This window comes from Loxodonta africana, chromosome 7 (genome assembly GCF_030014295.1).
Source record: "Loxodonta africana isolate mLoxAfr1 chromosome 7, mLoxAfr1.hap2, whole genome shotgun sequence".
NCBI classification, from domain to species: domain Eukaryota; kingdom Metazoa; phylum Chordata; class Mammalia; order Proboscidea; family Elephantidae; genus Loxodonta; species Loxodonta africana.
This window is the reverse complement of record NC_087348.1, coordinates 31,194,415-31,220,860: the sequence shown is the minus strand read 5'-3', so window position 1 is coordinate 31,220,860 and position 26,446 is coordinate 31,194,415. Positions and strand designations below refer to the sequence as shown.

Here is a 26,446-nt window from a genome sequence, read left to right as displayed (position 1 = left end):
CATTAAAAAGAAAGGAAAGAAAGAAAAGACCAAAATGGATGTCAGAAGAGACTCTGAAACTTGCTAATGAGTGTAGAGTAGCTAAAGCAAACCAAAGAAATGATGAAGTAAAACAGTTGAAAAGAAGATTTCAAAGGGTGGCTTGAGAAGACACGGTAGAGTATTGTAATGAAACGTGCAAAGATTTGGAGTCAGAAAACCAAATGTGAAGAAAATGCTTGACATTTCTTGAGCTAAAAGAACTGAAGAAAAAATTGAAGCCTCTAGTTGCAATATTGAAGGATTCTATGGAGGAAAATTTTGAACCACAGAGAAGCATCAAAAAAAGATGAAAGGGATACACAGAGTCACTGTATCAAAAAGAAATGGCTGATGTTCAACCATTTCGGGAGATAGCATATGATCAAGAACCAATGGTATCAAAGAAAGAAGCCCAAGCTGCACTTAAGGTGTTGGGGGGGAAAAAAAAGACTGCAGGAATTGAGGGTATACCAATTGAGATGTTTCAATAAACAAATACATGCCTGGAGACGCTCAACTATTTATACCAAGAAATTTTGAAGACAGCTACCTGGCCAGCAAACTGGAAGCGATCCATATTTGTGCCCATTCCAAATAAAGGTGATCGAACAGAATGAGGAAATTATAAAAAATATCATTAATATTACATGCCAGTAAATTTTGCTGAAGATAATTCAAAAACAGTTGCAGCAGTACATTGACACAGAATGGCAGAAATTCAAGCCAGATTCAGAAGAAGATGTAGAAAAAGGGATATCATAGCTGATGTCAGATGGACCTTGGCCCAAATCAGAGAATACCGGAAAGATGTTTACCTGTGTTTAGTGACTATTCAGAGGTATTTGCCTGTGTGGATCACAACAAATTATGGGTAACATTGTGAGGAATGGGAATTCTAGAACACTTAATTGCGCACGTGAGGTACCTGTACGTAGACCAAGACGCAGGGTTTGAACAAAACAAGGAGATACTTCGTGGTTTAAAATCAGGAAAGGTGTGTGTCAGGGTTGTGTTCTTTCACCATACTTATTCAATATGTATGTTGAGCAAATAATCTGAGAAGCTGGGATATATAAAGAAGAATGAGTCATCAGGGTTGGAGGAACTCATTAACAACCTGCAATATGCAGATAACAGAATCTTGCTTGCTGAAAGTGAAGAGAAATTAAAGCACTTACTAATGAAGATCAAAGACTACAGCCTTCAGTATGGATTACACCTCAACATAAAGAAAACAAAAATCCTCCCAACTGGACCGATAAGCAACATCATGATAAATGGAGAAAAAAACGAAGCTGTCAAGGACTTCGTTTTACTTGGATCCACAATCAATGCTCATAGAAGCAGCAGTTAAGAAATAAAATGACTTACTGGATTAGGCAAATCTGCTACTAAAGACCTCTTTTAAGTGTTAGAAAGCAAGGATATCACTTTGAAGACTAAGGTGTGCCTGATTGAAGCTATGGTGTTTTCGACCACCTCATATGCACGCGAAAGCTGGTCAATGAATAAGGAAGACCAAAGTAGAGTTGATGTCTTTGTATTACGGTGTTTGCAAAGAATATTGAATATACCATGGACTACCAGAAGAATGAACAAGTCTGTCTTGGAAGAAGCACAGCAAGAATTCTCCTTAGAAACATGGATTTTGAGACTGCATCTCAAAATAATTTGCACATGTTATCAGGAGCGGCCTGTCCCTGGAGAAGGATATCATGCTTGGTAAGGTAGAGAGTTCTCAGAAAAGAAGAAGACCCTGGAAGAGATGGGCTGATACACTGGCTGCAACAAAAACTCAAACATAAGAATGATTGGGAAAATGGTGCAGGAGTGGGGAAAGTTTTGGTCTATTGTACATAGTGTTACTGTGAGTTGAAGCCAACTTGAGTGCACCTAACAAAAAGAAACATCTTTCTGGTACTCTCTGCTTTCAAGCAAGATCCACCAGTCATCAGCAGTGATACCCTTCCTTCTTCTGAATTCAGCTTGGATGTGTCTGGCAGTTTCCTATCAATGTACTGGTGCAACCACTTTTGAATTATCTTCAGTAAGATTTTACCTGTGTGTGATATTAATGATATTGTTCAATAATTCCCACATTTGTTTGGATCACTTTTCTTGGGAATAGGCATAAATATGGATCTCTTCCAATCAGTTGGCCAGGTAGCTGTCTTCCAAATTTCTTGGCAAAAACAAGTGAGCCCTTCCAGTGCTGCATCCATTTGTTGAAACATCTCAATTGATATTCTGTCAATTCCTGGAGCCTTGCTTTTCCCCAATGCCTTCAGTGCAGCTTTGACTTCTTCCTTCAACACCATCAGTTCTTGGTCATATACTACCTTCTGAAATCATTGAACATTGATCAATTCTTTTTGATACCATGACTCTATGTATTCTATCTTTTGATGCTTCCACATGGCTCAATAGTTTTTCTGTAGAATCCTTCAATATTGCAACTTGAGGCTTGAATTGTTTTTTCAGTTCTTTCAGCTTGAGAAATGCTGAGCGTGTTCTTTCCTTTTGGCATTCCAACTCCAAGTCTTTGCACATTCCATTACAATACTTTATGCTGTCTTTTCAAGGTGCCATTTCAAATCTTCTGTTCAACTGTTTTACTTCATCATTTCTTCCATTTGCTTTCACTACTCTGTGTTCAAGAGCAAGTTTTAGAGCCTCTTCTGACAGCCATTGTGAGCTTTTCTTTCTTTACTGTCTTTTTAATAAAAAAAAAAAAAAAAAGTTTTATTCATTTATGATGTCCTTGATGTTATCCCACAACTGCTCTGGTTTTCAGTCATTAGTGTTCAGTGAGTCAAATCTACTCTTGAGGTGATCTCTAAATTCATGTGGGATATACTCAAGGTTGTACTTTGCCTCTCATGGACTTGTTTTTATTTTCTTCAGCTTCAGCTTCAACTTCCTTACATTTAATTCATGGTCTGTTCTGTAGTGGGCCCTGGCCTTGTTCTGACTGATGATATTGAGCATTTCCATTGACTCTTAACACAGATGTGGTCAAGTTGATTCCTGTGACATCGCTTCCAGCATCACAGCAACATGAATTCACCACAGTAGTACAAACTGACAGACAAGTGGTGTATTTCAGACATAGTCACTGTGAATAAAAAAGCTGTGAAACAGATTCTTCTTGGTTCGTTAGAGGAACACCCAAGAAAAAAATATGTGTGAAACAAAGGAAGCAAGTGAGAGAAGAGAAAGAGCCACAATTAGCAAGGTGTTTGGAAAGGAGTGACAGATCACATAAGACTTTGTAGCTCATACTAAGGTTCTCAGTTTTACTTCTTCGTGTCACTCTGTAACGGCTGCTTTTCCCCAATTTCAGACTGCAAGCATCACGAAGAAATAGGCAAGATCAATTTTTATTGTCTACTCTATCCGCCATTTAGGACCACGTTTGCCTCGTAAAACAAATTCACTAAATATTTGTTGAATGCGTGAATAAATAAATGAAAGAATGGAGAGCTATCTTCCTGTAGAAATAAGTAGGGATCCTATTTTAGGTGGAATTCTGAAGTTTGGAGGTGGGAGCTGGACAATCCTGTAGCATTTAATTTCATGCCATGATCAATAGAGTCTCAGGACCATAACATATTTGTTGTACTTTACCAAATGTCTATATTACTCTCCAGGGTATGTGTGGCTCACTGGGGAGAATGCAGTTCAATTATCTTAGCAGAAAATAAAGACAAGCTCTAATTGTGGATTCTCAGCATATTTCAGTCATTAGACATTTTAGTGTTTTGCAGAGACTAAATCTCAAGAGAAGGAGCAAAACCTTAACAAGGCTGATTCTATGTCTTTGATTCAGAAGCAGCACACTCTGCCCTTTGCTGAATTAATTGGCTGTGTATTTATTATACAATAGATGATTCCTATAAGCCACTTCCATGATCATCAAAGCTGTAAATTCCACTGATGAAAGCAGAAAACTGATGCTTGTCCAGAAACCAGTAAATAAAATAAAACTAAACTAACAAACACCATTACCTCTAATGAGTATCTAATGACAAAAGGTAAGATAATTTATTTATCTTAAAGTGTTAGATGTGTAAAATTTTCAAGAGGACTCAAAAAACGTTCAATAATGAGACTAAACATCTCAAGTTGAATTTGTCTATAATACTGACATTAATGTTACCAACTAATATGGATTCAATTGTGTCTCCTCAAAATATGTGTTGAAACCCCAGCACCTGTACCTGTAAATGTGAACCTGTTTGGAAATGAGGGTTTTATTTTGCTGTGCTAGTGTGTCATGCCAGAGTAGGGTGGGTTCTAAACCTAATCACTTCTGGGTTATAAAAAGAGAAAAATAGACACAGACACACACATGGGGCAGAGGAAGACAGACAATAGAGACAGATGCACTTACAAGTCAAGGAATGCTAAAGATTTCTGGCAGCTACTAGAAGGTGAAATAGAATAAGAGGCATCTCCCCCCTACAGCCACATTCTGAATTTGGCCTTCCTGTCCCTTGCACTGTGAGAAAATAAATTCCCTTTTTCAAAGCCACCCACTTGTAGTATATAATGTTACGGCAGCACTAAGTAACTAAGATATCAATTAAAACATGAGCACACATTTTTTTTTTTTAGAGGAGAGAGACGTAGAAGCACTAGAAACAGTTGAAGAACAGAATAGTGAACACATGTATACACATACATGCATGAATATATTTATGTATTTATATGTGTGTGTGTGTGTGTGTGTGTGTGTGTGTGTGTGTAAACAGGAAAATTTAATTTGGTATAGACAGTGTCCCAAAATACCTGGCAAATTTAAGGCCCATTGAAGGGCATTAAACTAATTATATATTATTACATGCATAAATTAATAAAATGACCATTTTTAGCCTTCATCTTGTAGTTTAGTTGTGCTAGCTCTGTGACATTAGACAAGTTGTTTAATATCTGAGGTCAATTTTTCGTTTCTACAACAAGGAGAATTCCATCTCCATTCGGTTTTGTTGTGAGTTGTCTGTGAGGGGTAATGTATACAGTGCTCTTCGGCAATGCCTTAAATGTTGTGTATTACTCCATATATATTTCTCTGAATTTGAGTTTAAATTTTGTACATATGGTGGAAAGCAGAGTTAGAAAAGCAAAACAAACTGCGTCCCTCTTAAACATACACACACACACAAGTGCATGCATACACACACCCATATATAATCATATATAATATTTTTTCAAAAAAATTATATGCTTTTACAGATTTTTAAAAAAGATTATTTTACAGGGTGAGATTTTAGCTGATTTTAGAAACAGGAAGATCTATTAAAAGACTACCACAATAATAATCTAGGTGAAAGATGATGTTGGCTTGAGTCTCAGTTTTGTGAGTGGATAAGGTAGTTGGCTTATGGTTAGCGATATTTTGAAGGTAGGTCAAATGGAACTTTCTGATGTACTGGGTATGGTGTGTATGAAAAAGTGAAGAAATAACAGTTTAATATTTATTTGTTTAATTAATTTCATCTGAGCAAATGAAAGTAGAGAGTTATCGACTTGAGCTGGAGGATGCTGTGGGTGTAGTAAATTTGGGGGACGCATGAGGAGTTCAGTTTTGGTCATGTTGAGTTGCTACTTAATATTCACACGGATACGTGAGTAGGCAGTTGAACTATAGATATAATGTTTGGGAAAAAGGTTAGGACTGGAGATACAAATTCAGGAGTTATAAGTATAGAGGTGGTGTTTAAAACCGTGAGACTGAGTAAGAGCACTCAGGTAAAATATGTAAATAGAAAAGACAAGGAGGTCAAGGACTGCGCTCTGAGATACTCCAACATTAAGAATCAAGGAGAAAAGGAACAACTGGCAAAGAAGGCTGAGAAGGTCCAACCCACGTGGTAGGAGGAAAACTCAGTCCAGTGTCCTGAAAGCTAAAAGATGAAAGCTTTTCTGTGAGAAGTAAGCAATCAACTCTGCCAAATGCTATTCGTAGGTCAAGAAAGATGAAGACTGAGAATTGACCACTGAATTTAGCAACATAAAAATCAGTGATACTTTGACAAGGGCAGTGTCTTGATTATCTTGTGATGCTATTACAGAAATACCACAAGTGTCTTGGTTATCTAGTGCTGCTATAACAGAAATACCACAGGCAGATAACTTTAACAAAGAGAAATTTACTCTCTCACAGTCTAGGGAGCTAGAAGTCTGAATTCAGGGTGCCAGCTCCAAGGAAGACTTTTTCTCTCTGCTCTGGGGGGGAAGGTCTTTGTCATCAATCTTCCTCTGGTCTAGGAGCTTCTTAGGATGGGGACCCCAAGTCCAAAGGACATGCTTCCCTCCTGGTTCTTCATTCTTGGTAGCATCAGACCCCCCTGTCTCTCTGCTTGTTTCTCTCCTTTGCATTTCAAAAGAGGTTGACGTAAGATACAATGTAACCTTGTAGACTGAGTGCTGTCTCACTAATGTAAGTGCCTCTAACCTTGCCTCGTTCACGTCATAGAGGTAGGATTTACAACACAGGAAAATCACATCAGATGACAAGGTGGTGGACGATCACACAATAGTGGAAATCATGGCCTATCCAAGTTGACACACATTTTTTAGGGACACAGTTCAATCCATAACAAGCAATTTCCCCCTGGAATGATAGTAGTGGTAGCCTGGTTGAAGTGGGCTTAAAAGAAAACAGGAAAAACAGACTTGGATACACCAAATATATTCGACTGTTTTGATACATTTTATTGCCAAGGGAAGTGCGAAGGAATGGTATAATAGGATAGTATAATAGGTGTTAAAAGCAGTATAATCAAGAGTATCTCTATTTCTATTTCTATATCTATATATATACGAAGCCCCAGTGGTGCAGTGGTTAAGAGCTACAATGAACTATGGCTGCTGACCAAAAATATTAGCAGTTCAAATCCACCAACTGCTCCTTGGAAACTCTATGAGGCAGTTCTATTCTGTCCTATAGGGTCATGACTCAGTGGCAATGGATATACATATATATGTAAAATGGGAAAAATAACAGCGTGCTGTTATGTCAATGGAAATGATCTAGTCACACAATTATAAAATGATTCAGAATATTTGGATTGCTGGAGCATGGAGACAGAGAGAAGAAGAAGGAGAAAAAGAAGGAGGAGGAAGAAGGAAAGAAGGAGAAGGGAGAGAAAGAAGTGGGGATGGGAGTAGAGAAGAGAGAGTAAAGAAGGGAAGGGAGGGGAAGTGAGAAGAATGGAGAGACAGGGAAAGGGAAGGAAAGGGAAAAGAGGGAAGGAAAGAAGAGAAAAGGAGTGAAGAAAAGAGGATGAGATGAGGAGTGTGGAGGTGAAGGTAGAGTAGGGGAGGGGAGAAGAAGAGAGGAAAGTTGGGAGGTAGGGTGGAATATGAACAAATAAAGGTCAGATTATCAAAGTCCTTTTTAAAGGGGATGACTTAAAAAAAGTTGACAATGAGGAATTTTAAAGAATAGAGTGGAAGGGTTATTTTTGAAATCAAATTACATCATTCAGGCTAAGATGAGGAGAGAAAGGCAACAGGAACACAGGTGTTAGAACCCCCACCCCCACACAGGTATGTATGCATATAATCCTATTTAAACACAGTAAACTACGACTATGGAGTGTACTTAGGGACTCTTTTCCTCTTCAATAAGAAAACAAATATGTTTAATACTCATGTCCTCAGAACATCATAGATGTGATCTTAAAAGTATCCTTGTTTAAGGCAGGAAATGAACTACTTGATTTTCCTGGTATTTTTGCACAATTTGTTTTCTTGATTTCTTTCTTATCCCAGCAAAAGAACCCTCCAATCTGAGAAAAAAGTATGACCAACCATACAACCATGACTGAATTTGTTCTCCTGGGATTCAGGGATCATCCAGAGCTACAGTGTCTTCTTTTTGTGGTGTTCCTACTTATCTATGTGACCACTGTTCTTGGAAATCTCGGCATGATCCTGTTAATCAAAACTGACTCTCGTTTCCACACTCCAATGTATTTCTTCCTCAGTAACTTGTCCCTTGTTGATTTCTGCTACTCTTCTGTCATTGCCCCTAATATGCTGGTGAACTTCTGGGTGGAGAACCCAGTCATTTCATTTAATGGATGTGCCACTCAATTCTTCTTTTTTGGTTCCTTTGCTGCCATTGAGGGCTTCCTGTTGGCTGTGATGGCCTATGACCGTTATGTGGCCATTTTCAAGCCTCTACTTTACACAGTCACCATGTCCCCAAATCTCAACATCCTCTTGGTGTTATTTACATATCTTGCAGGCTTTATAAATGCTTCCATTCATACTGGCTTCACCTTCCAGCTGTCTTTCTGTGGCTCAAATGCCATCAACCACTTTTTCTGTGACATTCTGCCACTCCTTAAACTCTCTTGTTCTGACACACACATCAATGAAGTTGTCATTTTTGCTTTTGCCAGTCTTAATAAACTGAGTTGCCTCCTGACTATCCTCATTTCTTATCTCTACATCCTGGCTGCCATCTTAAGGATCCAGTCTGCGGAGGGAAGGTGCAAAGCCTTCTCCACCTGTGCTTCCCATTTGGTAGCAGTCACCATCTTCTTTGGGACAATCCTCTTCATGTATCTGCACCCCAGCTCCAGCTACTCAATGGACCAAGACAAATTGGTGTCTGTGTTTTACACACTTATCATCCCCATGTTAAATCCTCTTATCTATAGTCTGAGAAACAAAGAGGTCAAATCTTCCTTAGGTAAAGTGTTTAAAACAAACTCTTTTTACATGTGTTTTTAGAATCATAAAACTATGGGATTTTAGATTTAAAAATGGAACTTAGAGATAATCAAACCCACCACAATTGACCCTGGCTCAAACCTTTATTCTGTCATGAAGCTTTATTCTGGTAATGGAGTTGGGCCAAATGTCCCAGATATGCTGGGGAATATGGTCACTCTTACAAATTTCACTCATTCCAGAGTACCTAAACTTGAGAAAATAACTGAATATCATATATCATTTCCCCGTTCATAGTTATAAATCCCAGTATAGAAATAGATGGGAGAGAGAGAGAGACTGAGTGAACAAAGGACTGATTTCAATCTTCTTCCCTGTCTGATAGCATGGCATCTTGATTGGATGGTGGTAGACCTGTTAGAGGGGAGGTGATAAGGAGCAAGCTGAGTCAGAATGTAACAAGAGTACTGTGACTCGGCTGCGAGGCTGCCTTTTGTCCCTAGTGAACCAGAGGCAAATTTTAAAACTAAATCCTGATGGGTTGCTGAAGTTAAGTGCTTCTAACCTGGGAAAGTAATCTAGACTGCTTAGGGAATAATGTGAACAAACTATTGCCTAAATCTAAGAGGAAAATGGAGAAAGAAAATCAAAGGCATATAGAATGGAGTGTTCTGGGGTTTAGAAAAAGTATTTTTCATAATTTCCAGAGATAAAGTTTCATGTTGCCTGACATTTGCATGTTAACCTGTGTAAGCTTGAAGCACTAGAGCAAGATGAATATCATTTCCCAAATGTCTTAATAAACATATGTATATATTTTACTATCTGCTATTTGATTGGGCCTTGAGTTGATAGGACTGATGTTTTCATGGCAGAGCTATCTCCCCCAAAGGACTTGATTTTATTTACAGATGGTGACCACTGACATGTGAACCTAAACTGTTTTGATCTGGTTCGTACTGGATAAAATAAACTAATTGTGATTCTTGTATGTACCTTTGTCAATGAAAACTGATTGTAGTCCAAATAGAAAAATAGCCACTTTAATGCTTTAAGGAATAATTTTGCTTTCAGTTACAGCCTATGGTTTTGGATGAACCTAAATTTTATAATGTTGTCTTCCTTCATTCTATTTTTCAGACATTGCATATTAAAAACATAATTTTCTCACCCTTCTTTATTGCTTATCCAGTGATTTTGGTCCATCTCATCATTCTTTTTCTTGCGAAGCCCTCATCCTTCAAAACACAATACACGTGCTATCTCCTCTAAGATTCCCCAGACCTTCTCTCACTCTTCCTAAAACAGGCAGTTACACACTCCCACTACTGTGACTCTGTAGATATTACAACCCCAAACAAGCTCTTAGTCACAGAAACAAATTACCACAATACAGTGTAAGGTTTCCCCACATAGAACGAGAGTTCCTTGGAAAGAACTTTATATTCATATGACTTCATAGTAGTTGATCAACACATGTTCTAAAATCAAGAAAGAATAATACGAACCAAAGGCAAAGTGTGATGAAAGAGAAATTGCTGCTGCAGTAGCTGGAGCTGAAAGTGTTCAACAAGGACAAGTTCAAAAAGCTAATCTTAGAAATGGAAAAAAGTTCTCAGATGATTGTGTGATCTGTCAGATAATGTTTTATTTTGAAAGCAACTGTTCTCTCTTTTTGGAAACTAAATAGATTAACAAACATGATATTTTATTATCTAATATCTTTCATTATAAACAAAATAAATGTGATTTCAACATATTCAAGGATTTTTCATCAGAAGGAGAAAATAGAATTCAAACCAACGTAGGTCTGAGATTAGGACTTGATGCCACCAGGTCTCTCTCTTTCTCTCTCTCCAGAACGATTGCGTTGTAGGAAAAGGCTGCTTCTTTTTTAGGAAAGACTGTTATTGCCTGACATGGCTTGAATGTCCATTGTGTGCGTGTGTATGCGTATATGTGCATCTGCGTGTGCGCATGTGTATATGTTGTGTGTTGACGATGTGGTCAGACATTACAAGAAGAGATCTTACTCTCCAAAGCTACTTCAGTTCATTGTACATTTACACAGGAGAATTCAATTCCTTGTCTGCCCACTTCTCTTCCCATTTACAAACTCATAGATAGACTGAAAATCTTTACACTGTTGTGACCTTAACAAAAATGTTATCACTAGTATTAACTTTATTAATAGATTAGATGATAGATTAGACGCTATCACATATGGTATAATTTATGAGTTCCCCTTTTCAAACTTATTTGCAACACTGCCAATTATGTGTATAGAATTCTGCTGATAGAAAAATATAAATATGTCCAGTATTATCAGCACACTTGATTGCAATGCTAGTCAATATTCTATTGAAACAATTAGTATTAGATTACCTTCTACACAATGAAATGGTCATGAGTCCAACTGTTAGCATTGTTCAGTTCTCTACTTTTTACCTGACTAAGGTTCAGACTACCCATTTATTCTAATATCTTTTAATAAACTAGAATGCAGAAGCCAGTTAGAATGTATGTGGTAGTTACATATGAGTGTTTGGTTAGGCTACACTTTATTTCATTTAATTTTATTGACCTGAAAGATCAGTGTAATGGAAGAGACAGACCAGTGGAAAGCATCTCTAGTTTTTTAATTCTGTAATACATGTAACACCAACAATATTCAGAAGTTTTTTTCTTTTAATTCTACTTTCAGTCTTCCTCCTAAATCATCAATTTCATGAATAATCTTGGTTCTCAGATCTGGCTTTGCCCTGGCATGTTGATGATGGTAACTCAGTAGGGCAAATTGGTTCTAGTATAAATCTATAATAAACCCATTGCCGTAGAGTGGATTTTGACTCATAGCCAACTCTGTTTGACAAAGTAGAACTGCACCATAGGGTTTCCAAGGAGCGGCTGGCGAATTCAAACTGCTGACCTTTTGGTTAGCAGCCAAAAGCTTAATCACTGTGCCACCAGGGCTCCTAAGTTTATAATGTTCATCCTCAAAAAAAGTCCTTCTGTTTCCCACACTATTTTCAGTCTCTTATCTCCTCAAATCTCTCGTCAACCCTACTTTTTTACCACTCAGTCTCATTAGATGAGCTCACCTTGGTGTTTATAGGAAATAAAACAGAAAACTGAAGTCTTCTGGTGGGAATTCCCTCAACTCTTCTATACTAAAAATATAAAACTTCTCTACCCATATTTTCCTTCTTCTATCTTGCTGAAAGTGGTGGCTAATTTATCTGCATTAAGAATCTCATGTATTAGATTGAGCTTCTTGGCACAAGTAGACACATGAGGCTATGTTGGCAGCTCTTGTCTGGAGAGAAGGTGAGAAGGTAGAGGGGGACAGGAGCTGGTTGAATAGACACAGGGAATATGGGGTGAAGAGGATGAGTGTGTTGTCTCATTAGGGGTAGAGCAGCTAGGAGAACATAACAAGGTGTGTATAAGTTTTTCTTTGAGAGACTGCCTTGATTTGTAAACTTTCATTTAAAACACAATTAAAAAAAAAGAATCTCACATATTCTGGTACCAAGCAAGGTACACAAATGTTAGGTAGAGATTTTGGCCTCTAAGGAGAATCTAGCTCTTCAAAATATCAAATTATGGTCATGCCCTTGAGGAACAGAGGGTATTTTAATTGGTTATTTTGAATTATTAAAAAATAAATGCTTTAGGGACAACACTGAAGAGATGTGTTATAAATCTTTCCTTTTTTTTTTTTGACAAAATGTAGTAAGTCACCTTTGCAGGTAGGTTATTTTCTACATTCATCCACTAAAAGTATATCTTTTTCTTATGCATGGTGATCAGTGTTCCACCAATGTGGAAGAGAAATATTATTTTCATTATTATTATTAATAATTAATTATTTTCTATTCATGTATTAATAAAAGTTACTTTTAGTTATTTTATGCAGAGTTGTTCTGATGTATGTAAATAAACAATGACCTGAGAGTGCAATTCTTGAAGAGTAATTATTACAGCCACATCTTATTTTTCATGAAGAACGTAGAAAGAATGAGAATAGATAGATATGGTTGCTAGGAACACATTTGAACATTATCTGTTCTTCCTTGAACATTTTCACGAGCAAGTTGATGCACAAAAAAATGGGAACCAAAATAATGAATAATCTTCTCAGATTCTTGAACAGCTTATTGTTCAAATTTCACATTTTCTGAATAGCTACCTTAAATCATTCCTCGTTGTACTTTTACCCGCCTTCATTTTTCTTCACACTGCTTGCTTCTACCTGATATTAGGTTATACATATATTTGTCTATTTGTTTAATATCTGCCTCCTCTACTGTAATATATGCTGCACTAAGGTGGGGGATTTGTTAATTTGTGCACTGATGTTACTCCAGAACCTGAAACAGAAAGAAAAAAAAATCAAGCTTTGCAGTGTAAAGGGCTGAATTTACAATGAAGAGAGGACAATTCTTGATTTTGTACTTTCTTAATCCTGTATCAAGAGATAAATATCACCAATTCAATGTCCTTAAATGAAATGAGGCTGGAGATCTATGGGTTTTAAGTGAAAATGCTATATTGAATATTTACCTTCTATTTTGTACAGAAAATACTAGGATGTCAGACCTGGAGGAATTCAAGAGAGATACAACTTCCTTCATTTGTTCATTTCAATGATGCAAATGATCAACTGCTTTTCATATCTGATTTTTATCCCCCTTTGGCAATTTTCTTTTCCTCAGGATGTTTGAAAGGAAGTACCAAATGCAGAGTTCCTCAAGAAGACAGGTATATATGTGTATGCACACAAATATTTGGTGTATATATGAGAGAGAGAGAATATTTGAGGTACATGTCGAAAGAGGCAGTGAGATAGATAACACAGGGACACAGGGTGAAAATAGTTCATGTAGATATTCTGCTATGATTGTTGAAAAATGAAGAGAAGTTGACCATGAAAAAATGGATCAATGCGTGAATGATAATGTGGTTGGAATAAGTGCAGAATTAGGATCAGATGGAAACCCTCTCATTCCTTACACTTTCAGTTTGCAAAAGATGAGAAAACGTTCTCCCCAAACTGTACTACAGTGACCGAATTCATTCTTGTGGAACTCACAGACAACCCAGTGTTGCAGAAGATCCTGTTTGGGGTGCTTCTGGTGATCTACCTAGTCACACTGGTAGGGAACCTGTGCATGATCTTTCTGATCAGGACCAATTCCCGTCTCCAGACTCCCATGTATTTCTTCCTTGGCCACCTCTCTTTTGTAGATGTTTGCTATTCCTCCAATATTACTCCCAATATGCTGTACAACTTCCTCTCAGACCAAAAGACCATCTCCTATGCTGGATGCTTCACACAGTGTCTTCCCTTCATTACCCTGGTGATCACTGAGCTTTACATCCTTGCTTCAATGGCATTGGATCGCTATGTTGCTGTTTGCAGTCCTCTCCATTACAGTACCAGGATGTCCAAGAACGTTTGTATCTGTCTAGTCACAGTCCCTTATACTTATGGCTTCCTTAATGGACTCTCTCAGGCAGTTTTGACTTTTCACTTATCTTTCTGTGGCTCCCTTGAAATCAATCATTTTTATTGTGCAGTCCCTCCTCTTATACTGCTGGCTTGCTCTGACATCTATGCCAAAAAGATGGCAATGTTTATAGTTGCTGGCTTTACTCTCTTCAGCTCTCTCTTCATCATTCTCCTGTCCTACCTTTTATTTTTGCAGCCATCCTGAGGATGCATTCTGCTGAAGGCAGGCACAAAGCCTTCTCTACTTGTGGTTCCCACCTGGCAACAGTCACAATATTTTATGGAACCCTCTTTTGCATGTACATAAGGCCCCCGTCTGAGAAGTCCAGAGAGGAGTCCAAAATAATTGCAGTCTTTTATACTTTTTTGAGCCCAATGCTGAACCCATTGATCTATAGCCTAAGGAACAAGGATGTGATTCATGCCATGCAGCAAGTGATCAGGGGAAATCTCTTTCGTAAAATTGCAGTTTAAGAGTCTGTTCATTTACAGTCATTAAATTCCTTGGATAACACAATGACTCCTATCAAAAGATATACCTACTATTCAGTGATCATAATTTATCATCATGAACTGTCAGTGCTCACTTTACCTAGTTCCTTCTCAAAATTAACACCTTCAGGACAGAGTGGCTTAATAGAAATTTTAATATTTAGTCTAAGGGTATTTTCTTTGGCAGATATCTTCTGGAATCGAGTTGGTTGGGATCCAAAAATTCTGTATAAAAATCAACATGGTTACTTACCTGGGGACAAATTTCATTACTAACTGACCTTGATGAGAACACTAGAAATTTATCTTCTCTGAATAATACAGTTCACAGAGCCATAGTGATGTTCAGGATAGGGTGACTAGTTTTGTACTTCTTTAATAAAAGATTATGAAATAATTTCTATTGCAATGTGTACTATAGAATCTTGACTCTGGATCCTAACTAATCACTGTGATCACTTTTGAAAATTTTTAAATACATGTGTCATTCAGAGGTTTAAACTTTCTGTGGGTTTTCCCCAAACTCATGTCATAGATGTCTTGAGAAACTACCTTATAGAAAAACTTGAGAAACACCATAATACTGATTATTATCCTCGACTTCAACTTCTTGTAAGTTTCCAAGAGTATAGATACAATTCAATCATCAATGTAGTATAATGGCATTCGTGGTATTTTTTTTTAGTGTAGTAGGTCTGACTTCAGGCTAACTTACAAAGAGTCGATAGGGTCTACCAACTGGCTTCTACAGAACCAAGAATGCTTGGAGAAGTTATAAAATCTAATAGGTGTGTATGTATCTCTCTGGATGTGAAGATTCAATGTTTATTTGGTTCATAAAGCATAGTTTTCTAGATAAGGCAGGTCCCATAATTCTCAAAACTTCTATTGAGAAAAGCGGTAATAAGAAAGTTTATGTGAAGAAATATGTAATACATCCATATTATTCCATACATTATTAGTCAACTAAATAAGTGCATCATGAACCATTTACATATGTAACCCTTATCTTAAATATATTCTATTTCACTATTTTTTAGTCTGATTTTAACTGTCACAACTATAAAAAAAAATGTTCATAGTAACAAACTACTGTATTTTTACTGTCACATGTTTACACTGTTTCTCAGAAAAGTCTCTCAGGTGACCTGCAGTTTTTGTAAAAAAAATTAGGCTCCATTTTTAATCTCACTTGATTGATCAAGGCCATGCCTGTGAAAATCCTCTTTCAGAAATAGCGATTGAAAAATAGCGTAATTTCTGGGTTAATAGAATATAATATTTAAATTTCAGAGCCATTTGTAGATTTGTATATTTGTTTGTGTTTTGGCCATGGTTGTAACACAGCAAAAGAAGCTGATCTGCAGAGAGACAACAACAAAGCAGAAAGACTAGAAATGCCTGACAGAGGGTCCTGATGCTCATAGAGCTCCTGGTGGCACTTCCTTTTTGAGGACCAGCATCATTTAATCTGTGGGAGTTCCCTTATCATGCATTGAGTTTCCCTTTTTCTTAGCCAAAGAGTTGTGTTTCCATTTCTACCAACCAGATTGTTTTGCCATCAAATTTAAATCCCATTTGAAAAAAGTGTTTAGAACCTGTTCAAAAAAAAACTCTCTGTTTTTTACCTAAACGTATTACCTAAATAACTGAATGCTTCCTTTTCTTTTCTGCTCCTGAGAACCACCATGGCTTTTAGGAGCCACATTTACATCTGGTTTTGGAAACTCTTGAACCCAAATAGTTGACCGATTTGTAGTCTCTCTCTTTTTAAAAATTCTGTTTGTTTGCTTCCATGTATTATTTAACTTTTCATCATGCAAGTCTTTGGATGAAATCTGCCTCAAAAATTCTTTAGAGATAGGATAGAGCATAAACTGGCATGTTCTCTTTCATTAATTCATGTTATATTAATACCACCTTAATTTCCCAGAGGTGACTGGGAAGGAAGTCGTGGTTTTTGTCTGTCTGTCTGTATATATATATCTTAGAGCAAGATCGACAATTTGTAAAACAATGAAAAAATACTACTGAAAATTTTAATGCAATGGCATTGAAACTATAAACCAATTTAGGAAGAATTGACATCTTGACAGAACCCTGGTGGCTCAGTGGTTAAGCATTTGGCTGCTAACCCAAATGTCCACAATCTGAATCCACCACCTCCTCCTTGAAAAGTCTATAGGACAGTTCTACTCTGTCTTATAGGGTCACTATGAGTTGGCATGTGTCTCTATTATTTATATGTTCTTTAATATGTCTCTACTGGGTTTTGTGACTTCAGTATCCAGCTTTTGCACATTTTTATACCATATTGATTTGTAAGTAGATTATGTTTTTGATGTTATTGTAAATTATACTTTTAAATTTATTTTCCAATCTTATGATATTGCTTTTATGTAGTTATATAAATAATTTTTGTGTGTTAAACTTGTAATTGTGTGACCTTCCCAAATATAATCTTAATTTCTTTTTTGTACATATTTTCAAATGATATTCTGTGTAAACTATCATGTCATCTGTGAATAACACTTTCATTTTTTTCCTTAATAATCGGTATAACTTTACTATACAGGATAGAACTTCTACTACAATGTTGGAATTGTTACAACTTTAAATTAAAAAAGAAAAGAGCAATTGAATAATCATAAAGCGCAAGTAAAAAATCTATAGGGCCAGTAAGGATATAACCAGTACTCTGACCATTGTGACCCCAGTATAGCTAAAGTCATCAGATACCCTTCTAGCTGGTATACATCAACTGATTATGACAACAAAGCAAATTGACATTGTTGAAGGAATTCAACATCTTCAAATACAATGTTACCATAAATTTCTGACAACTACTTACCAGAGATAAGATGTTGTTGTTGTTAGGTGTCATTGAGTTGGTTCCGACTCATAGATGCCCTACATACAACAGAATGAAACACTACTCGGTTCTGCACCATTCTTACAATAGCTGTTATGTAGCCACTGCATCAATCTAAAATAATACAGAATGCATAAAACTCTTCTTTGAGTTAGTATTATATGCAAGGTGAAGCCTGTGCCCTCTAATCTTATACATGGCAACATAAATGAAGATCACCTTCTTACACGTAGATGTCTGATAATGTGTTCTCATACTGAAAAGTATGGACACCCTGTCACACCAGATCTGAAAGAGCTAAGGAATTATTTTTTTTTGCCTTCCATTCAATTACTACTGAGCCAGTCCTTGTTCTTTTGGAAAAGACAATTTGTAAGTCTGATGATTTATTAGGATTGCTGTATATTAATGTATGTCAAGAAATACATTAATAAATAAATGTTTCAGGACATAGCTTCTTCAAGCTGAAGGTAACCATCCTGCTTACAGTCAAATCTTTAAGTATTTTTACACAAGACTAAGGATTTCCACATTAAGGAGTCAGGTAGTGAAGGATACCAACTCTATAATCCTACACGGAACTTTCATTCCTTAGAAATATTTAAGCAGTGATATTTGATATTTTAAATTTTTATTGTTTTTATTTGTGCAAGAAATCAGAATAAAATAGGAAGATTGAAACGAAGAAAGATTTTTCCACCTCAATTTGAGAAAAACGATATGCTAATGCTTAAATGTCATGACTTGGTGACAATCTACATTTTGATACTGATATACAGCTTTATCCATTTGACTGATTACTCAGTGTATCCCATCATATGGAGGTCTTTCAAAATTAAGGACAGCTTTCCTGTCTCAAAGGAGCCCTGGTGGCGCAGTGGTTAAAGCACTAGGCTGCTAACCAAAAGCTACACTGTCGGAACTCATCAGCTGCTATGGGGGAGAAAGACGTGGCAGCCTGTTTCCCTAAAGATTTATAGCCTTGGAAATACTATGAGGCAGTTCTACCCTGTCCTATAAGGTCACTAGGAGTCAAAATCGACTTGAGAGCAGTGGGTTTTGTGTTTTCTGCTGTCTTAATCAGACTACATTATGATTCTCTTATTTGTATTAACCTGGACTATCTATATACTGGAATATACAGACTAGCGAAAGCATATCTAGCTTTCTTTATTCTCCAACAGAGGGCCAAACAATATTCAAATAGTCTTTCCTTTCAACTCTCCTTGAAAATTCTCAATTTTGGAAATCATACATTTAATGAATGATGCTAGTTCTCAATCTTGGCTTTGATTCTTAGCATGTTGATGAAATTAACTATTGTTTCCAGTATAAATCCATAATGTGCATCCTGAGAATTACCCTCAGCACTGACCACTACCTCTACTTCCTTCTGACAGATGTGCCACTCTCCTGCTCTCCACACTGACCATTTCAAACTTTTCTTCACCTCAAATCTCTCACTGACTTCACAGCCCTACCCCTCACTCTCTTTAGATGACTTCATGTCAGGGTTTTCAGAGAAAACTGAAAATTTGGGATGGGAATTCCTTCATCTTTACTATGCTAAAAATACAAAACTGACCACTTATAGTTTCCTTCTTATATCTTATTGAAATTAAAACCACAACAAACAAACAAACAACAAACAAATCCATTGCCCTTGAGTGGATTCCGACTCGTAGTGACCATATCGGACAGAGTAGATCTGTCTCATAGGGTTTCCAAGGAGTGAGTGCTGGATTAGAACTGCCCACATTTTGGTTAGCAACCAAGCTCCATCTCATTTAAAGTGGTGGTTAATTATACTCTCTGTGCTCAAGGTCTCACTCACTCATTTACCAAGCATGGTACACACATGTTTAGATAGGGATTTTGGCTTCCAATGAATATCTAAACCCAGAAATCATCAAATGAAGGTTATGCCCTTGAGGAACAAAGAGTATTTTAATTGCTTGTTTAGAAATATGTTTAAAATGCCTTAGGGAATATGCCTTAGAAATGCTGTATAAATCTTCCCAACTTGTTCTGACGGAATATGATAAATTAGCCTTTACAGGTAGGTCATTTCTACATTTTTACATTAAAAAAAAGCATCTTGTTCTTTTGCATGGCGATTAGTATTCCATCCACTTGGAAAAATATTATTTTCTTCATTTCACTAGACTTTTCTGTTCAATTATTAGTGATATTATATTTCATATTAAAATCAATTATTATATTCAAACTGTTCTGATGTATATGTGAGAACCAAATGAACAAGGCCTTGGGTGCAATTCTTTAAGAGTAGTTATTACAGACATACCTTATTTTCACAAAGAATGAAAAGAGATTGGCCAGATCTGGAAAACCAAGATCACATTTAAACATTACTTGTGCTGCCCTTCCTATAGGGTCACTATAAGTCGGAATCGACTGGACAGTAAAAGTTTTGGTTTGGTTTTGGCTTGTGCTTCCCTAAACAAACATTTTCATGAATGTGTTAGTGGCACAATAAATAAGAACTAAAAAAATCCACACTTTTCGCCAGATTCTTACATGGTTTATTTACTGTTAATATTCCATCTTCTTAGAAGTTCTTCTCAGAATGGCTCTATGAAAGCATGCCTTATTATATTTTTTCCAACGTTCATTTCTGCATCACTGTTCTTACTTCTACATGACGTACATTATAAGTTATTATCTATTTGTTCAACACCTGTTTCTTCTACCACAATAAGTGGTTTACAAGGGTTGAATATTTGTTCACTAAAATTCCAGAAGATAAGAAATCAAGCTTTGCAGTGTAAAAGATAAATGGGTGGCTTAATTTATAAAACAGAGAAGAGAATTCTTAAGTCTATGCCTTCTTAGGTATATGTAGAGAGATAAATTTAACCAATTCAATGATTTATAAAAGAAATTTACCAGATGACCATGGATTTTAAGGGATAATGTTGCAATGAACATTAATCTTCTATCTTGTATCTGAAACAGTAGTGCATCAGAACTGGAGGGACCAGAGAGACTCAGCTTCCTTCTTTTGTTGATGCATTTCATTGGATGATTGATATGATCTGCTGCTTTGTATTGGACTTTCATTCCCTTCTGCATTTTTTTTTTTTAACTAATGAAGTTGGAAAAAGTATCAAATACAGAGTCTTCCCTAGAACACAGATATAAATGTGTGAGTATAAATACACATGCAATTGTTTGTGTGTGTGTGTGTGAGGGAGAGACAGAGAGAGACAGAGAGACAGAGAAAGAGAATTTGAGGTAGAGGGAGAAAGAGAGGCAAAGAACAGATAACAGATTATTTGTAGTTAGTTGGTGTCAAACAGTTTCTGCAAATTGTTTATGTAGACATTCTTCTGTATTTGTTGAAAATAATAAGCATAATATAAGTATGATTGCCCCATGGATGAAAGAATAAATAAGTGAATGATAAAATAAATGGAATAAGTGCAGAATCAAAACCAGATGGAAACCTTTATATTTTAGGATGCTTCTATGTTGTAAACATGAGAAAATGTCCTCCCCAAACTGCACTACAGTGACCACATTCATTCTGTTGGGACTCACAGACAGCCCAGTGTTGGAGAAGATCCTGTTTGGGGTATTTCTGGTGATCTACCTAGTCACACTGGTGGGAAATCTGTGCATGATTTTTCTGATTAGGACCAATTCGCATCTCCAAACTCCCATGTATTTCTTCCTTGGCCACCTCTCTTTTGTAGACATTTGCTATTCTTCCAGTATTACTCCCAATATGCTATACAACTTCCTCTCAGACCAAAAGACCATCTCCTATGCTGGATGCTTCACAGAGTGTCTTCTCTTCATTACCCTGGTGATCATTGAGTTTTACATCCTTGCTTCAATGGCATTGGATCGCTATGTTGCCATTTGTAGTCCTCTCCATTACACTACCTGGATGTCCAAGAACGTTTGTATCTGTCTAGTCACAGTCCCTTATGTTTATGGCTTCCTTAATGGACTCTCTCAGGCAGTTTTGACTTTTCACTTATCTTTCTGTGGCTCCCTTGAAATCAATCATTTTTATTGTGCGGATCCTCCTCTTATACTGCTGGCTTGCTCTGACACCTATGTCAAAAAGATGGCAATGTTTATTGTTGCTGGGTTTACTCTCTCCAGCTCTCTCTTCATCATTCTTCTGTCCTACCTTTTCATTTTTGTGGCCATCTTGAGAATGCATTCTGCTGAAGGCAGGCACAAAGCCTTCTCTACTTGTGGTTCCCACCTGGCAACAGTCTCCATATTTTATGGAACCCTCTTCTGCATGTACTTAAGGCCTCCATCTGAGAAGTCTGTAGAAGAGTCCAAAATAATTGCAGTCTTTTATGCTTTTTTGAGCCCAATGCTGAACCCATTGATCTATAGCCTAAGGAACAAGGATGTGATTCATGCCATGCAGCAAGTGATCAGGGAAGTATCTTCCAAAAAATTGCAGCTTAGGAGTCTGTTCTTTTCTAATCACTAAGTACTTGTGATAACATAATGACTCCAATCAAAGGGTATATCTACTACTGTATGGTCATTAATTGTTTATCATCATGAACTCTCAGTGATCACTTTGGCTAATTTCTCTTCAAAATCAACACCTTTAAGACAGATTTGCTTCCTAAAATCTTTAGTATTTAAACTAAAAATGTTTTCTATGGCAGAGATTCTCTGAAAATGAATTGGTTTGTATTCAGTAATTCTATGTGATAATGTTTTTTCTTTCTTGGGGGTACTTCTTGTAACTAACTTACCCTTATGGAATTACTGGAAATCTACCATCTCTGAACTGTATGATCCACTGCCCCATAGTGAAGTTTGAGACAGGATGACTAGTTTTACTCTTAAAGAAAAAAAAAAAAAAGATGAAATAATGTCTACTACAATGTGTGCTAGAGAAACATTGGCTCTAAAGCTGACTAATCATTGGATTTACTTGGAGAATTTTAAATGTATGCATCAGGTATATGTTTAAAATTTATGGAGGTTTTTCCCAAACCCAGGTCATGGGCATCTTGAGAAAAAATATCATGAAGAAACTTGAAAAACTATAATACTGGTTATACTTACCAATTTTGAAATGGACTGTCAACAGCCTCTTATAAGTTTCCAAAAGCATGCATCCAATTCAGTCATCAATGTAGTACAATGTCATTCCAGGTAATTTGCCAGAGTGGTAGTAATAACTTAGGGCTGATTTACTAAGAGTTAATAAGGTCTATCATTTGTCTTTTGCAGACCCAAGAATGAAACAGTATAAAAATGATTTGCTGTGCAAAGGCAAAGAACTAATGTTTACTTACATTCACAAAGTGGTCTTTGACTCGTGATTTTCTAGGCTGGTCCAGTAGTCCTCAAAACTTTTGTTGAGGAAAACAATAGTATGGTAAGCTATAGAAGAAGAGAATCAATTTATTCATATTAATGCATCCATCCATTATTAGTCCACCATGGCTGTGTATTGAATCCTATATATTTAATTCTTATTAAATTGTCCAAAATGTTTTATATTGTAATATTGTGTTCTATAATTTTAGCTAACAGCATTATAAGAAATATTCATGAAAAATCGGCTACTTATTTACTGTAAAGTATTCAAATTATTTTTGAGGAAGTCTCCCAGATGACTTGTAGTTTTTTAACATTTGGCCCCTTCTTTTTTTTTTTTTTAGTCTGAGTTGATTGAACAAACTATGCCTATCAAAATTCTTTTTCAGAAACAGTAACTGAAAAATAGAAAGGGCAATTTCTGGGGGGCTAGAACATAGTGTTTAATTTCAGAGCCATTTGTTTGTTTGTATATTTGTTTGGTTTTTGGCTATGGTAGTGGGGAAGCAGAAGCTGACTTGCAGAGAACAATAAGGCAGAGAGCCTAGGAATGAGTGACAGAAGGTCCTGAAGGTGTTTGAGCTCCTGGTGTGGTGCAATTGCTCTTTGAAGATCAGCAGCATTTAGTCTGTGTGGCATCACTTCTCATTTAACATGCTCCCTTTTTTGTTAAGCTAAGAGGTGTGTTTTCATTTCTAACAACCAGAATGATCTGACATTCAAATGTATAAGCCCTTTAAATATATATTTAGATTCAGTGTGTAAAATATTCTATCTTTTGCCTAAATAACTGTAGGCTTCCTTTTGTTTTTTATTCTTGAGAACTACCATGGGTTTTAGGAGCAAAGTGTACATCCAGTCCTGGCAACTCTCTTAACCCAAATAGTTGATCTGTTTTTAGTCTCTCTCTCTTTTGCTCATTTTATTCTATTTATTTACTTCTATTATGATTTAATTTTTTCTTTGTGTAAAAGTCTTTGAATAAAACCACCTTAGAAACTTTTTAGAGATAGGGTAGAATATAAACTAAGATTAATAAAAATAGTTATAAAAACCAAACCAAACCCAGTGCTGTCAAGTTGATTCTGACTTATTGCAAACCTGTAGGATAGAGTAGAACTGCCCCATAGAGATTCCAAGGAGCACCTGGCAGATTCGAACTGCTGACCCCTTGGTTAGCAGCCTTAGCACTTAACCACTATGCCACCAGGGTTTCCAAAAATAGTTATAGGTGACAATTATAGTTAAGTGCTCATTTTTATATTGCTACTTATTTTGATCCTCAGAAATGAATGAATGATTTATTATTTTCATTCACTATGTTTGGAGCCTTAGGCACAGAAAGATTAAATGACTTGCCCAAAGTCACTCAGTCACAAAGTAGCACACACACACAAAAAAGTCCCTTAATTCAAAATTCTCTTCTCTTCCTAATACACACTGCTGTGGTTATCAAACTCATCAACACACTGTAAATGCTGGTTGGCATATTGGAGATTATGAACCAATGAGGTTACTGCTATAGATGAAATCCTGGTGACTATGATGCAAGTGATATTTCTCCTAGCAATAACTGATGTGTATTTTCTCTCACATTTCAAGTTGACAGGATAATTTGTGTGCATAGTAAGTAGAGCTGCCTTACCATTTGTCATGGATTGTATTGTGTCCACCCCAAAATATATGTCAACTTGGTTAGGCCAGTATTGTGTGCTTGTCCTCCATTTTGTGATTGTAATTTTATGGTGAGAGGATTAGGGTGGGATTGTAACACCACCCTTACTCAGGTCAAGTCCCTGATCCAAGGTAAAGTGAGTTTCCCTGGGGTGTGGCCTGCACTACCTTTCATCTCTCAAGAGATAAAAGAAAAAGGAAGCAAGAAGAGAGTTGGGGACCTCATACCACCAAGAAAGCAGCATCAGGAGCATAGCACATCCTTTGGACCCAGGGTCCCTGTGTCTGAGAAGCTCCTCAACCATGGTAAGATTAAGTACAACTGCCTTCCTCCAGAGCCAACAGAGAGAAAGCCTTCCCCTGGAGCCGACATCCTGAATTTGGACTTGTAACGTACTAGACTGTGAGAAAATAAATTTCTCTTTGTTAAAGCCATCCACTTGTGATATTCCTGTTATAGCAGCACTAGATGACTAAGACACTGTTCAATGCAAAAATAAGCAATTTTGAAATATGTTGAATTTATTTTTTTTATTCAGACTGCATTTTCTGAACATATTTTCCAAATTAGAAAAGCATACATGTTCAATACAAATAACTAGAGGATACAGACAGATATGAAGAAGTAAAATTTATTCAGTAATATGTCCTAAATCAAAGCCTAATTCCTATTTGAATTTTGTTTTGTTATATTTCTTCTAAATAAATTTCTATGTATACGTATGTTATCGTAATTTATAAAATAAAATTGAAAGCATATACCTTATGCACGTTTGAACACTGATTTTCTCTTGATATCATAATGCTTGTATATTTATGCAGATTACAAATTTTTGGTGAATATCATTTTCATTGTGGCATATTATTTCACAACTAAACTGTTTTTCATTTCAATAATAAGATTAACACACACCAAATGGAGAAAAAATAAGAAAAATGCAGAAGGATATAAACAATAAAAGCAATATTTACTTTTAATTTCCCACCAATAGAGAATCGACTCGACAGCACTTGGGGTGGGGTTACCAGTAGGGAGCTTCTCTTAGCATTGGGGTGCATTTTATGCCAGTCGCTTTACCTTGAAAACCATTATTCCATCTTATTAATGTACCCTATTATTTTTATGATTGGCTCATGTCCCATTGTACATATCTTTTGTTCTTCCTTTAGGATACATTGATAGAAGTGGAACTGCTAATTAAATGCTTTGATCATCTTAAAGCTCTTGATAAATATTTCTGTGAATAAAATTTTCTACAGAAATCTTCTAACAGACCATGCATCTGACTAGTAATGTTTGGGAGTAATCATTTCAATGCACTTTTGTCAATGCTCAAAAATACAATTTAAAATTATTTGCTACTTTGCTGTCTTAACTGGAAATCATTAGGGAAGGATTTTCTTTTCATCTGAACATAATTGAAGAGTTTAAATATATATTTAACAAATAAAAGGTACACATCAATTTGATTATTACCTTTCAAGCTATTTCTGGTGATTCTTGATATGACCAATATTTGTATTCTTATTTGGAAAAATTATATTGATTTTTGGTTTTGTTTTGTATTTCTCCCATCCCTGCCTATATTGTGTTATTAATTTTTTTGTGACCGTATTCTATAGGCACACCTTGAATTATTCTGGATATAGTTTTATGGTATGTTTTGTTGTTGTATATAACTGTCTTATATTTTACAGTAATTTCTTCTCACTATTAAGCAATCTTTTGTTTTTCCACTGTGTGATGTCACCTTTATTATACACCAAGTGAGTGCATTTGGGGCCTATCTCTTTTGTTTCTGTACTTATTAAACCCAATTCTTATAATTTATGTGGATTTAAATATGCTTTAAAGT

At 36.3% G+C, this 26,446-nt stretch overlaps 2 protein-coding genes and 1 pseudogene across 2 annotated transcripts; all 3 read left to right on the top strand.

Moving 5' to 3' along the window:
• Nucleotides 1-7,848: 7,848 nt before the first annotated feature.
• On the top strand, nt 7,849-8,859 carry LOC135231674 (olfactory receptor 5AP2-like). Its single transcript, XM_064288105.1, has one exon. It carries the CDS (start codon nt 7,849-7,851, stop codon nt 8,767-8,769), a length of 921 nt encoding a protein of 306 aa, XP_064144175.1. The 3' UTR covers nt 8,770-8,859.
• Nucleotides 8,860-13,670: 4,811 nt separating this feature from the next.
• On the top strand, nt 13,671-15,679 carry LOC135231675 (olfactory receptor 5M10-like; annotated as a pseudogene).
• Nucleotides 15,680-20,753: 5,074 nt separating this feature from the next.
• Nucleotides 20,754-22,410, top strand: LOC135231672 (olfactory receptor 5M10-like). Its single transcript, XM_064288102.1, has one exon. The coding sequence runs from the start codon at nt 21,070-21,072 to the stop codon at nt 22,066-22,068; it is 999 nt and encodes a 332-aa protein (XP_064144172.1). The 5' UTR covers nt 20,754-21,069; the 3' UTR covers nt 22,069-22,410.
• The last annotated feature ends 4,036 nt before the right edge of the window (nt 22,411-26,446 follow it).